Source organism: Triturus cristatus, chromosome 5_1 (assembly GCF_964204655.1).
Source record: "Triturus cristatus chromosome 5_1, aTriCri1.1, whole genome shotgun sequence".
Lineage (NCBI taxonomy): Eukaryota > Metazoa > Chordata > Amphibia > Caudata > Salamandridae > Triturus > Triturus cristatus.
In genome coordinates this window covers 214,874,587-214,888,431 of record NC_140587.1, presented here as the reverse complement: position 1 = coordinate 214,888,431, position 13,845 = coordinate 214,874,587, and the positions used below count along the sequence as shown (strand labels likewise).

The 13,845-nt window shown below is 50.8% G+C and overlaps 1 protein-coding gene across 17 annotated transcripts in view; it reads right to left on the bottom strand.

The window, feature by feature from the left end:
- PTK2 (protein tyrosine kinase 2) overlaps window positions 1–13,845 on the bottom strand; it is a 799,547-nt gene that overhangs the window by 610,193 nt on the left and 175,509 nt on the right. The window contains exon 1 of one of the 17 annotated variants that reach the window (XM_085604842.1): window positions 6,920–7,263. The exons of 15 other annotated variants lie outside the window; for them this stretch is intronic. In XM_085604842.1, the coding sequence (XP_085460968.1) occupies window positions 6,920–6,995 (76 nt within the window). In that variant the 5' untranslated portion in view covers window positions 6,996–7,263. Of the gene's footprint in view, window positions 1–6,919; window positions 7,264–13,845 lie in introns of those variants that run through there. One more of the 17 variants, XM_085604848.1, reaches the window with a different exon arrangement.

The window sequence follows — 13,845 nt, the reverse complement described above, 5'->3', positions numbered from 1 at the left end:
GACTCTTTAGAATTAGTATACAGCTGCCTGTAACATGCAAGACAAGGTAAGCTGGCCGCGCAGAAGGGATCATTCGAATTTAGTCAACAATGTTGAACACAGAGCCAGAAATGTCAGACTGAGAACTATGGGCACAACCCTCAGTCCAGTACTGTGGCTGCCAACCTCGTGGGCATCTTGAGGTAGGAACCTGAAGACTGGCATAAGGTGACCGTAAGTAGCAGCAGCCCTTCCATATTCTACGTCTTGTCTGCCTTCATCCCGTTTCCATCATCCTGATGGACACACCAAGGCAAAGTCTACATTAGCTATTAGAAATCCGCCTCTACGCTAAGGGGCCAAAAACAGCATTCTGTAAAGGCTGTGAAGGTGCACATGGAAACTCACTGAACATTCAACACTTATGCCTCTAAAATGTGCATAAGCCACTCATACAGTCACTAATATCACATCCCCTCTTTTTCCCCAAACTTAACTACGCAGAGGGACACGGATGGTAGACTTCCAAGATTCATAATCTGGTGTGGAAGTTAATTTTTTAAAAAAATGTCATCCTTTCTTTCCCATCCTAAAGATATTCTTTCAGAAGTTAGCTACTCGGTATATTTATTGTCTGATCTTCAGACCAGTATAGAAAGTTTAAATATCTTAAAAGTACGGTGTTAACTTTATAAGATGCAATAACAGAATAAGTTTGCCAAATCACCAGCGTTCATTGGGCATACAAGTACTAGTGATCAGTTAATATGGAAAAAATAGTCCTTCCAAATTAAACCTGACAGTATGATGATAAAAAAAACCTTAGGTTGTGAAGCAGTAAATGATTATGAAAAGATGACGAAGCGCATGAAGGCGCAAACATACCACCAATCACTAGCAAATTCAACCATACCCAAATCCACAACAAAACGGAATAAATTAAAAGTGACACCACCGCGGCAGAGTCTATTTATTTACCCCAATGTCCACCGCCTCAATGCCTGCAAAGAGCTAGGGTGCGGTAAGGTTTCTGCCCTTTCTCCCAGCTCCACCCTTTCGAGGGATTCTTCTGATCAGACCAGCAGAATGCTGCCAAGACAGTCAGCCTTAAACTGAGTGATGGGCACTAAAGAGTAGGGTCGTATGCAGGAGCCAACATCAAGCCCGTTTGTTCTAAATGCTCTACACTGGCTGCCAGTTGGCATCCGGAATAAATTTGAGGTTCTCTGCACTGTCCACAAATTTTTTGGGAGAATTAGGCCTTGCGTAGCTGAAAAAAAGTATCTCCACGCCACACCCAGCCAGAAACCTTCGTTTTAGCGGCTCGGACTACCAGGTCTGAGACTGGATTTCTTTTTTCCATCTCCGCACCTCGTCTCCCCCAACGATATCAGAACCACAGCACTTGCGCTCCAGGAAACTCTTCAAAGCGGAACTATTCACAATCGCATTCTCTCACACTGCCCTGACCACAGTATCATCGGCCATTAGTACCCGCCCTGCCTGATCTGAAGCATCTCCCTCACACTGAATTTTTTCGTCAGAATTGATACACATTTAATACTTCAGTAATGCAATTTGACGTAAGCAAAAGTTTGCATCCTCGCCAAATAAACAAATAAAGGAGCTAGGCTGGGTGGAATGGGCCAAAAGACAATGGGCCAATATAGTCTGTGACCTTTGAGAGACTGATGTGAATGTCTGGGTGCTTATCTCTCATTACCAAAACTATGATTTTCAAAAAAACACTTAACATAATTAGCTAGACTCCTATGTTTAGCAAGTTTTCTTCACAAGGTCCAGGCTCGGGTGGACAGACAAATCATACATCAGTTAGCTGCATAGACGACTATTGGAACATCCTTTTATCTCGTCCTCATACAATTCCCCCTTGAAATTCAATATACTCATATTCAAACATTAGGAATTCAATAATAACTACTAGCAATAAAAAAATTACTTTCTTTTCAGTGGCATTATGCTAAACGAACTCTATGCACAGCAGCAACTGAGTCTGGAGCAATGTGTGCATAGCCACGGAGTTGGAATTCAGCCAAACTTTGCCATTTCTCATTATCTGAGTCAGGAAGGTCACAGGAAATGTAGCAAGCAGCTCCTGTATCCTGCATTCAGTGCAGAGGCCTCGCCCCTCCCAACATATGCACTGAGACATACAGAGGAGAACTCCAGCCTAACGTTGCATGGCCATTCCATTGGGCCGCGAGACCGCTTTGGCCTGTGCAGCAGAGCGCTCGCGGTGCCGCCACTCAAAGCTTTAAAGTTGCTCCTCTTCTGCCATATTGAATAATAAAGGTTGGGTAGGAATTCAACTGGACATTGCGTAGCCTCGCTCCGCCCGACACTTGCATACATCGGGTTTTGCGTCGACCAGCAGAAGGACCATGAGGCCACAGGGGAAGAAACAGGACTATCACACAGATCACCCAACATCGATACACAACCATTAAGCCTATTGTAAGTTGCTTACGGCTCACAGTTTACTTTTCATCAAGTAACCTACCTGCTCAATTCAGCTGAATTAACATGAGCAATCGCTTCTTCTTTTGTACCAAACATCATTTAATCTCGCAAACACATTTTACTCCTTGGTTCCCAGATCCGTCTAAACTGAGCTGGTCCACTGGAATAAATATATTTATTATTTTTACACCAATCCTTAAGTCCGTCCATAATTCAATCTTACAGCTAAGGTTGGGGATACACAGCCCTCGAGCCTGTGATTCAAATCTAAAACTCCCAACCCAATGCACACTGCAAATCCTCAAAAACCTTCAATACCACAGCACAACCACAACAGCGGCATGGAGAAGAAGTATAGCTGCTCAACAAGAAATAAAGGACTCTTAAGAGCAGCGACTGCCTTTACATGAAGGAACCAGATCACCATACACCTACGCTCTGCCTCACTCTCACTCATTCTCCGCATTCGTAAAAGCAAAACGGAAGGTCGCTCTTTGTCCTACATCGCACCCAAGACATTGAACGACCTCCATCAACACATCAGAGCCTTCTCCTCCCTTTTTGAGTACAGCAAGAAGCTGAAGACCTGGCTCTTCATATAAGCACATTGGGTGCCTCACACCTGCCCAAGCGCCTGGATACCCTCTCGGTGATCAGTGCACTATACAAATCAATATAACATGACATAACATGGAGGACGGGAATGCACAGGGAAGTTCTAAAACATATGGGAGACATGGAGGGAACAAATGATGAGGCTGACAGAGATGGGGGTTGACAGACCGGGTAGACCAGAGGTTCCCAGACCTCTTGAAGTACACAGAATTATTAACGCAAACTTGCCTGTGAAGCTGGCATCTTGCGATTAGGGTTAGAAAAACAATAAGATCGGTGGAGACTGCTTTCAGTCTCTTTCCATCCGGATCTATTTAATTTGATCTAATCTGAAAGGCACCCACTTCCTCAGACGTACCTTTTCCTAAGTCAAGCAAGATCTGATTAAACAGCACTAAACGTAAGCAAGCCCTGCACCATCAATACTCTAATTTCATTAACTCAAAGACGACAACACTATAAGTTATTTAAAACAAATAAATCCATGAGCATAGATTTCCGCTGGTCCATTAATGGAATTAGAGGCTACATTCCACTACCTGTCTGCGTCCCAGGATGGGAGAGTTGGGAAACGCGGATTGCTCCATAAGGTACAGCATCTTTCGCCGTCATTTGCCAGCTATGACAAGCCATAAGTTTTGAAGTGGGTCCAGCCATCGCCTTCAGCTGACCACACGGTCTGTCAATAAAAAACTAATGCTGCAGATGGCCTTTTCAACACACATCATGACGATGCAAATTGCCTGGGGAGGCCAACTCTGGTTTGTCGTCCACACCCTAAGGTTTTGCAAATTGCAAATAAAGGTTGAAATGCGACACAAAGCGGCTTTCAGCTGCAGGCCTCATATTTCTCTCCCTCTGCTTGCAAATGTCAACTTGGGGTGAGTGCCTTTGTTTCAGAGAGGCGCTCATTTTCAGGAGCCAAGATCTTTCCTTGGGTACATCGCAATATATAGGCATCTGGTAAGAGATGATGTCACATTTCAAAGGCGCAACCATGGTAACATTTCGTTTTTATCCCACTTCTGGTAGCCAGGAGACCCAGGTAAAAGGACAGATCGGAGGTGGGGGAATGGACGCCAAGATCAGGGCCAACCATGGGTTCAAAGCCAGAGCAGACCACCCGCCAAAAGTATTTCCAGGGCAAGCGCCTGGTGCCAGGCAGTCCATATAAACTTCACAGATGGCTCTACATACACGCTTGCTTGGGGGTTGACAAAAAGACTTCACTCACGGTCCAACACTAGTTTCAGTCAAGATCATAATAGTTTGCGCTATATAAAACTCAATAAAAACAAAATAGTAATAATAGTTAAAGGTGAAGAATTTAGGAAAAGGTGAGGAAATAAAGGAGAGGATACAGTAAGTGCAGGAGGAGTAAAAAGGGGTAAAATGGCCTAGAGTGCAAAGTGGTGGAATGGAAGTCAAGGTAGTGAGAGATATGTGGGGCCACAAGTGGTGGAATGAAGGTACAGATGACGAGAGACATGCAGGGTCACAGGCGGTGGAATGAAGGTAGAGAGGCGGAGGGATGTGTAGGGTTACATGCGGTGGAATGAAGGTAAGGAAGCGGAGGGATGTGTAGGGTTACAGGTGGTGGAATGAGGGTAGAGTAGCGGAGGGATGTGTAGGTTCACAGGTGGTGGTGTGAAGGTAAGGAAGCGGAGGGATGTGTAGGGTTACATGCGGTGGAATGAAGGTAAGGAAGCGGAGGGATGTGTAGGGTTACAGGTGGTGGAATGAGGGTAGAGTAGCGGAGGGATGTGTAGGTTCACAGGTGGTGGTGTGAAGGTAAGGAAGCGGAGGGATGTGTAGGGTTACATGCGGTGGAATGAAGGTAAGGAAGCGGAGGGATGTGTAGGGTTACAGGTGGTGGAATGAGGGTAGAGTAGCGGAGGGATGTGTAGGTTCACAGGTGGTGGTGTGAAGGTAAGGAAGCGGAGGGATGTGTAGGGTTACAGGTGGTGGTGTGAAGGTAAGGAAGCGGAGGGATGTGTAGGGTTACAGGCGGTGTAATGAAGGTAAGGAAGCGGAGTGATGTGTAGAGTTCCAGGTGGTGGAATGAAGGTAAGGAAGCGGAGGGATGTGTAGGGTTACAGGCGGTGTAATGAAGGTAAGGAAGCGGAGTGATGTGTAGAGTTCCAGGTGGTGGAATGAAGGTAAGGAAGCGGAGGGATGTGTAGGGTTACAGGCGGTGTAATGAAGGTAAGGAAGCGGAGTGATGTGTAGAGTTCCAGGTGGTGGAATGAAGGTAAGGAAGCGGAGGGATGTGTAGGGTTACATGCGGTGGAATGAAGGTAAGGAAGCGGAGGGATGTGTAGGGTTACATGCGGTGGAATGAAGGTAAGGAAGCGGAGGGATGTGTAGGGTTACATGCGGTGGAATGAAGGTAAGGAAGCGGAGGGATGTGTAGGGTTACAGGCGGTGGAATGAAGGTAAGGAAGCGGAGGGATGTGTAGGGTTACAGGCGGTGGAATGAAGGTAAGGAAGCGGAGGGATGTGTAGGGTCACAGGCGGTGGAATGAAGGTAAGGAAGCGGTGTGATGTGTAGGGTCACAGGTAGTGGAGTGAAGGTAAGGAAGCGGAGGGATGTGTAGGGTTACAGGCGGTGGAATGAAGGTAAGGAAGCGGAGTGATGTGTAGGGTTACAGGTAGTGGAATGAAGGTAAGGAAGCGGAGGGATGTGTAGGGTTACAGGCGGTGGAATGAAGGTAAGGAAGCGGAGGGATGTGTAGGGTCACAGGCGGTGGAATGAAGGTAAGGAAGCGGTGTGATGTGTAGGGTCACAGGTAGTGGAGTGAAGGTAAGGAAGCGGAGGGATGTGTAGGGTTACAGGCGGTGGAATGAAGGTAAGGATGCGGAGGGATGTGTAGGGTCACAGGTGGTGGAATGGAAGCAAAAGCAGCGAGAGGTGTGTATGTTCACTCGGGACAGGGGTTTATTAGAGAGGGTGGTGAGAGATATCTGCGATACCGGAGGTGGAATAAAGGTAACGGTGGTGAGAGACATGTAGCGCCACACGGGGTAGAATGGGTGTAAAGATGGTGACCAGTGTGTACGGTCACATGGGGAAGTTAAAATGGGGACAGTAGCGTAGAGTCAATGGGAATTAATGGAAGTCAAGGTGAGGGGGGCAGGGTCACGGGATGTAGTGACAGTAAAGATGCAAAGCACTGTAGAGTAGCAGAGGTGGAAATGGAGCAAAGATGGGGGACAAGAGAGGGTGGAACTGAGGGAGTGAATGACGGAGCTGTGTAAAGATGGCGGCAGATGGAGGAGGAGGTACGGGGGTGAATTGAAGCAAGAATGGGAAGGCAGCCAAGAGTGACAGGAGGAGGAATGCAGGCAGCATTCACAGTGCCCTTCAGTGACATTATTTTATAAAAAAAACACACACATAAAAAGTCACTAGCAAACGCACATCACTTGGCCTCACTCTGCAGCCTGGTTCAGGACGTGTTTGTGCATCGTAAAAACTGGAGAAAAAAAAAGTTACGCGTGAAAGTCTTTCAGCGGTGCCTAAGACCATAAAAATGCAATTCTGTTATTTTCCATTTAGTTAAAAACTCGTAAGCTAATCACGGAAGAGCAGTGTGCCGAATAACTCTAAACAATGTCCACCGGCAGAGATTGACATCTGTTATTTTTTTTAATTAAATGCACTTTTTCTCTAATCCTTTCATCAAACATGCCTCTAGAGACAGTGGTAGCGCACACACACCCCCACCAAGGTGCACACAAACACGGAGAAGCAAGGAATGCCAAACACCCCGTCCCTCACTCCCGAAACAAGGACATTTGGCCGCGACTGATTTAGGAAGCCGGGACAAACATGCGGCGCTACCTCGGGTCCAGCAGACCGGGAAGGGGCTGCAGCCGCTCCGCTCCATGCAGATGGCACCTGCCGGCTGGAGCACCATGGGCGCTCGGCGGAGGGGCGCGGCCGGCTCGGGGGCGCACTCCGGCGGTGTTCCCTCGGGCGGGGGAGGCCGTCGCTCCGTCGGATCGCATCCAGACCCACCGCCGCCTGCGGCAGGAAACGCGACGACCTTGGCGGGCCCCGGCGGCCGCCACCTCCTCCTCCTCAGCGGGCTCCGGGGGAGGGCGGGAGGCGGACCCGGCCTCTCCTCGGGCTCCGGCACCGAGCGAGGCGAGAGCACGGCGGCGGCGACCAGGGACCGAGGCTGGCTGCCTAGCGCCGCTCGGGGAGGGAGAGAGGGAGGAGGCAGCGCTGGAGATTAGCAGGCACCTTATTAATATGCTAATCTCACCCTACTGCCTGCCTCTGTTTACAAGACCCGAGGCACAGCCCCAAACCGGCTCGGCTGCAAACCGAGCCAGGGCCCGGCTCCAGTTGGCATCGGAGAGGGGGCAGTGACCTGCGGGCACCTCCACCCAAGGACTGGGCATCAGCGCTTACCCACTGCTGCAGCATCATAGGCAGTTATTGTGCAGGAATTCCACGTCACACAGGTGCAGCACACCTGTCACCCCTACCGTGCACATGTCTACTAATAACGAAGTGCACTCGCTTATATTTTTATCAAATGCACAATAGCAATTAATATTATGCCAGTTTCTTTTCCAGATATTTGCCATTCAGGCGCACTCACATCATAAGCCACTGCACAACAAATCACACAGCACCATTCTTCGTACCTCAGGGAAAGTTCAGTTAAAGTGACTACATACATTGGGAGGGAGGGGTGAGGGGGGGAAGCAGGCCACTGACCAAGTATTGTGTGTAAAAGGCCGCTTTATTGGAAACAGGTGCACATTACAATTAAAAACCTTGGCCGAACGCCTTCCAAAACTAGACCTCACTAAATATAACATACCTATCCCCGCCCCCCGCCCCCTCCCCTAAATTCCCTCGAGCCCGCACATTACAACATTACAACAATATCAAACATTACATTCCTGTATAAACCCCCCCAACAATCTCTAAATACAAACCTTCCGTTAACCAAACTCCCCTGCCTGCCCCTTTACAGCTATCGGCCCCCAAACTGTGGAAACGAACTAAACTTACCAACCTATCCTTTCCCTGTCGATAACCCAACTCAACAACATAACTCCACCAACCTCCGGTAAAACTGTCCAAAATTCACCATAACCCCCGCCACCCAGAAAGAGGGGGGGGGGCAACCACCACCTACCCCTCTTTCTGCCCCCCCCTCAACAGAGAGCTTTAAACCCCTCGAGCATGACTCTGCACGTTCATACACCGAGACAAAACCTCCCTAATTTCCAACAAATAAAGGTCCATGCCCAACCTAGACAAATGCACCCCGTCACCCCGAAAAAACTCTACCGTCTCAAAACGAATATCCTTGTGTGTCACTCTCCCGAAACCCAAACCACGGCAAAACCGGGAAATCTCTGCATTCACCTTCCTCCGAGCCCTGTGAATAGCTCTGGGATTCAAAGCCCCTCTCAACACCCTCCGCGGGACCAATTCCGACCACAGCACATGGCAACCCGACCAGCGCTCCCTCACCACAGCCAAATCCCTTTTCTTGGCGCGCAATAAGACCACCCCTTTCACACTACAAAGCTCGGTCTCCCCCAAATGTCTCAAAAGGATATCCGGGCATTGTCCCCGCACCAAGGCCTTATTTAAACTTAGAATAAGCTCCTTCCAGAGCATACCCCCTTTCCCTCTCCAGATCAACCGAAACAGGCTGTCATTGAACCCCAAACTTCCCCCAAAATAACTTTGCACGCTTGTAAAAGTGCCCACTTGACGAAGGAATGCCCCACAATCCACACCGTCAATTCCGTAGAGTGGGGTCCAGCCACCGAACCTGAAAAGAAAAAAGAATGAGACTCATACCAAAGAGGTGGACGCATGCGCCACTGTTGCCTTTGCTCTCACATATTTGCGAAAACAGTCTGATGACCAACGCCCTAAGCGCATGATATCACCCTGAGACCAACCACGGTTATGCGCTTCAGTCGCTGCCCCAATCCTAAAAGAGTGAGTCCCAAACTGGGCCCCGTCCAAACCCATGTGCTGTAACCCCTTACGTAAAACCATACGTAGCCGATAGTCAGTGGCGCGTGACCCATTCATATGTGTAAAATCCAAGCCGCCCCCATCTCCCCCTGATAGTGTCTTCCATTGCCTCGCCAAACGCAGCGGGCAAGTACCACTGGGGGTTGCTGCTTCCAACCATACCCCCTTCCCGACACCCCTCTGATCCGTTTTTTGACTTGGCCAGCCAAATGTGCACACCTGTGTCCAAAAAGAAAACGTCCTGCCAACAAATGCCCTGCTTCACCGTAGGCCCGAGGAGCTCAGAAACCCGACAAGCCCCAAACAACAAGAACACCATAAGGTTAGCAAAGAATGAAGCCTCAAAATCTTCCCTGCAAACAGCAGGCAAAACCGCCAACAAACGAGCTAACGTCAGCCAGGAGATAGGTAAACGGGACATAACGGTTCCACCCCGCTCCCCAGCCCAGCCCTCAAGCATCCCGCGTCCGGTTTCCCCAGCAGAAGGGGAATAACCCCAAACAAGCTTACCCATAAAGGAAAACCCAGCCAGCTTCCCAGCAATGGTGACTCTAGACAAACCTCTCTCAATGAGGTCCAGGATAAATTGAATTACATCATCTGCACTGTGCCGCGACTCCTCCCGCCTACAAGCTCCTGAGGACAAAAATTCCTTCCACGCCAAAGCATACGCAGCACGCGTGGAAGCAGACACAGAACCTACCACCAGTTGAAATACCCTACGTTTCCGACAGACCAGAGGTGTTCCGGCATCGGGGTCGGTGTCCCGTCCGCCTCCTTGGCCAGTCCACGGAATCTCCTCCACTGCGAACGAGACTTATGTCCTAGTTCCTTGCCCCAAATAGTCAAAGCGACAAGTAGTGGAAAAAATTCCAAAAAGGTAATGCTCCGCCCTCCATTCCTCCAACCCAGCGGCCATTGCTCCGCACACCATCGTCCTTGCCAGTAAATACCAAAACCATCACTGCCGCTGCATCCGAAAACATTTGCACATCCCACTGTACATCCTCGTCCCTGGCCAGTGGTACTCCGTTAAAGGAGCGCAAGAAAAAGGACCACATCCGCAGGTCCTCCTTCACACCAGCCGACAAGCGCACATGATGGTGCGGTAAATGCTGACCTGTCAAAGCCCGGCCCAAGCGCCTGCCAAAAGTCCGACCCGCCCTTACAACTCTGCAAGCGAAATTCAAATGGCCTAACAAAACCTGGATGTCCTTCGCTGTCACTTTCCACCTACCCAACATCAAGTCCAGCAACTCCAACATTTTGAATTTCTTATCTTCCGGCAAACGAGCTTGCATTGCAACTGAGTCAAGCTCAATACCCAGAAAGGAGATGACCGTATCAGGCCCCATTGTCTTTTCCGGAGCTAACGGCACCCCCAGCTCTTCCATAAGCTCATGAAAAGAGTCCAGAGCGTGCTGGCACTCCGAAGATCCCGGGGAACCCACAGAAAAGAAGTCATCCAGCTAATGTGTAACCAAGGTGTGGCCAGTGCGAATCGTGAAAAACCCACTGCAAAAAAGTGCTGAAAAGTTCAAACAGAGCACATGACACCGAACAACCCATTGGTAAGGCCTTGTCTACATACCATTACCTTCAAATTGAATCCCCAGCAAAGGTCAATCGTCCGGCTGAACCGGGAGCACCTAAAAGCCGATTTGATCTCACACTGTGCCCTGCCTGCAGCTGCGCCCGTGGTCACTACAAGTGACATGGCGACGTCAACTGAGGAGTATGACACCGAAGCAGCGTCCACATCGATAAATCATTGACTGACGACCCTTAAGGCCATGACAAATGTTGAATCAGCCGAAACTGCCCAACCTCTTTTTTGGGCACCACACCAATGGGGGAAATGATCAAGTTTTGAACTGGCCACTCTCCAAAAGGGGCCTGCCATCCTCCCCTCCTGCACTTCTTTACTCAATTTCTCATGCACCACCAGTTTGTGCTCCGAAGCTGATTTCAAATTATCTGCCCACCTCCTCAGTCGGGGCCCGTGGTACCCCAAATGAAAACCCCACTGAAAACCATCCAGAAGTGTCTCTTTTTGCCACCAGATCCCCGTAGCCCTCCAATGCCTTCTCCCGCTGAGCCAATTTAATTGGCGTAGGAGCCCTTTGGCCCAGAACAATGTGCGCCCCTGCCCCCCCGTCCACCCCGCGACTGCTGCGCATTGCCAGACATCCCTGCACCCACCTGGTGCCCCTGCTGCCCGCCTGATGGTCCAACACCCCAGCAGTTGACGAGAGGGGGCCGCTTACCGCACTTGGAACCCTCGTGTCGGTATTAACAAGATTCCCGTGTGCATAAGCCTTTGTTAAAATCCCAACACGCCCCAACTCCAGACTGCGATGCGGCTGAGCCTCCCACCCCACCCCGGGTGGGCTTTCCCTGAAAGGGCCGGTAAACTAGAGGCAGACCACTAGCCGTAAAATTAGTCTTACCCCCTTGGCGCGGCCCCCATGGTATGTTGCCACAAATAATTATCTAACTCACCCCATTTCGCCTCTCAGTCCCCAGCCATGCGTGCCCTAAATTCCTCGTTATACTGTGCCCAAGCGTACCCGCTACCTGTAATCTGGGCCTTCCGAATTACATCCATATATTTGAATATGGCCGCGCAGCACTCGGGAAACTTCTCAAATGACACACTGGCGTATATTAGAACTGCCGCCGTCCAATTCTCAATTGTCAGCGGCACCTTAGGGCACTTAGCAAGTTCGAACTCCTCCTCCCGAGAACCCTCCTTAGACCTCACCTCCCTGTGTAATAGCTTCAAGATCTCCACATAATCGCCCTTCCATATACGCTCCTTTGTTGCTAACATTAAGGGGGGCCCCAGAGGCTTAGTCACCCCCATATAAGGAAGCTTTTTAATCTTTAACTCTTTACTCTGTGGTTTGTCTTTAAAATCCCCCGCCTCTGCTCTGTACTCGTGCCAAACCCCTGTATCTTTAACATACTTTCCTTTATACAACCTCCCCTCCGACACACCCCCACCCCCATCCACTCCAGACCCCACAGACACCATAATAGGTCTGGCCTGTGTTTTAGCGCTCTCACCTGGCTCTAAAGAGGGTGTGCGGACCGACTCCGGCCGCCTCGCCGACCTCTCAGAAGAATCCCTTGGAGGATGAGCCCTCACCGACGGGCCGTGTTCTCCCTTAGATTTCGCCACCACAGCCTGTTGAATGGGTGCCTCACCTGAGACCTGTAAAAAACTACGAGAGACATGAGAGTGACCCCCCCCTTCATAACCCCGTATTTCCCCTTCCTCGGGGCTGTCCTCCTCATAATCAAGCAAGAGTGGCTCTTCCACTTGCAAAATCTCCTCAGCAAAATCCACCACACGGGCCTTACTAGACCCTGCATTAATACCACCGGCCTCCACGGCCTTAGAAAACCTTGCGGGGGAGCCGACTGTACACGCCGGTCCTCCCCCTTTTGCTGATTTACATAAAATTCCACCTTATTAGAAAACTCCGTCCACCTGGAGCGTCGTGACGTTGGGGCCAGCGAGGCCGCGACGGGATCCCCCGCCGGTACGGAATGTGCCGCGCAAGGCCTCATCCTCCCTTCTCCTCGGCGATGATGGGCCGCACCTCGCCCTACCGAGTCTGCTGCTCTGCTACACGTCCTACCCTGCGAAGAGCGTCGTGACGTTGGGGCCAGCGAGGTCGCGCCGGACCTTCGTGAGCTGGCCGCGACGGGATCCCCCGCCGGTACGGAATGTGCCGCGCAAGGCCTCATCCTCCCTTCTCCTCGGCGATAATGGGCCGCACCTCGCCCTACCGAGTCCGCTGCTCTGCTACCCTTCCTAACCTGTGAAGAGAAAATTTGGACTGGTGTGCCGGGAACTTGTAAACTACCCGACACCTGTGGCCCGAGACCACTCAACAAACCCTCGCCTGACACATTACCTCTAGAAAGACCCACTGAACCCGTCCCCACATGAGATGGCGAAATCATCTCTTCCTCATCCCCACTCCACTCCAACATAGCATGTCCCAAAGTAGACGCAGGACCCTCGCCAAATTCCTCATGAACCCGCGAAACTCCCGACCCAAACCGCTCGCGACCACTCGCCCCATAGACCTCCCTCGCTGAACCTGCCCCCACCTCATCCTGCCTCCGAAAGCCTGACAAAACCGATGCATCCCCCCCATCAATGCCCCGAACGCCTTCTGCCCAGGACGAAATATGTCCAGGCCCTCTCCCTCCAGGCCCCCCCCCAGCCGAATCCCCTCCCTCTAAAAACCAACCCTCGCCCCTGCCACCCCTATCGCCAGCCCTCCCCAGAGCCTCCTTACTCAATGAACGCCAGCCCCCTCATCTGAAGATAGCGGCGTTCCGAAAACCCGCTGTGCTCCATGAGACCTCCAACCCTGCTGAGAACCCCACCCCTCAACTTGCGCCCATTCCCCTTCCCCTAAAGAGCTCGCCCCCACAGAAAAAGACGCGCCCCCACAGAGGAACCCGGAGAAAACAACAACTACTGGGCTCTGCCTCCCTTGGAACCCGGTGCCTCTCATCTACCATGTGCGCCTCCTGAGTCCCTTCAAAACCCAAACCACCTGCCACCTGTTCCCCTGCAAACTCTCCTCCTGTCTCCCGCCTACTTAAACTCCTCTCGAGAAAACGACCCTCCACAGCTCCACTCCCCGCTGGCCGTACATGCAAAACTTCCCCGCGCTTCTGAAAACAATGCCATTCCTAAGCCGGCAGACCGAGCTTCACACACTGCG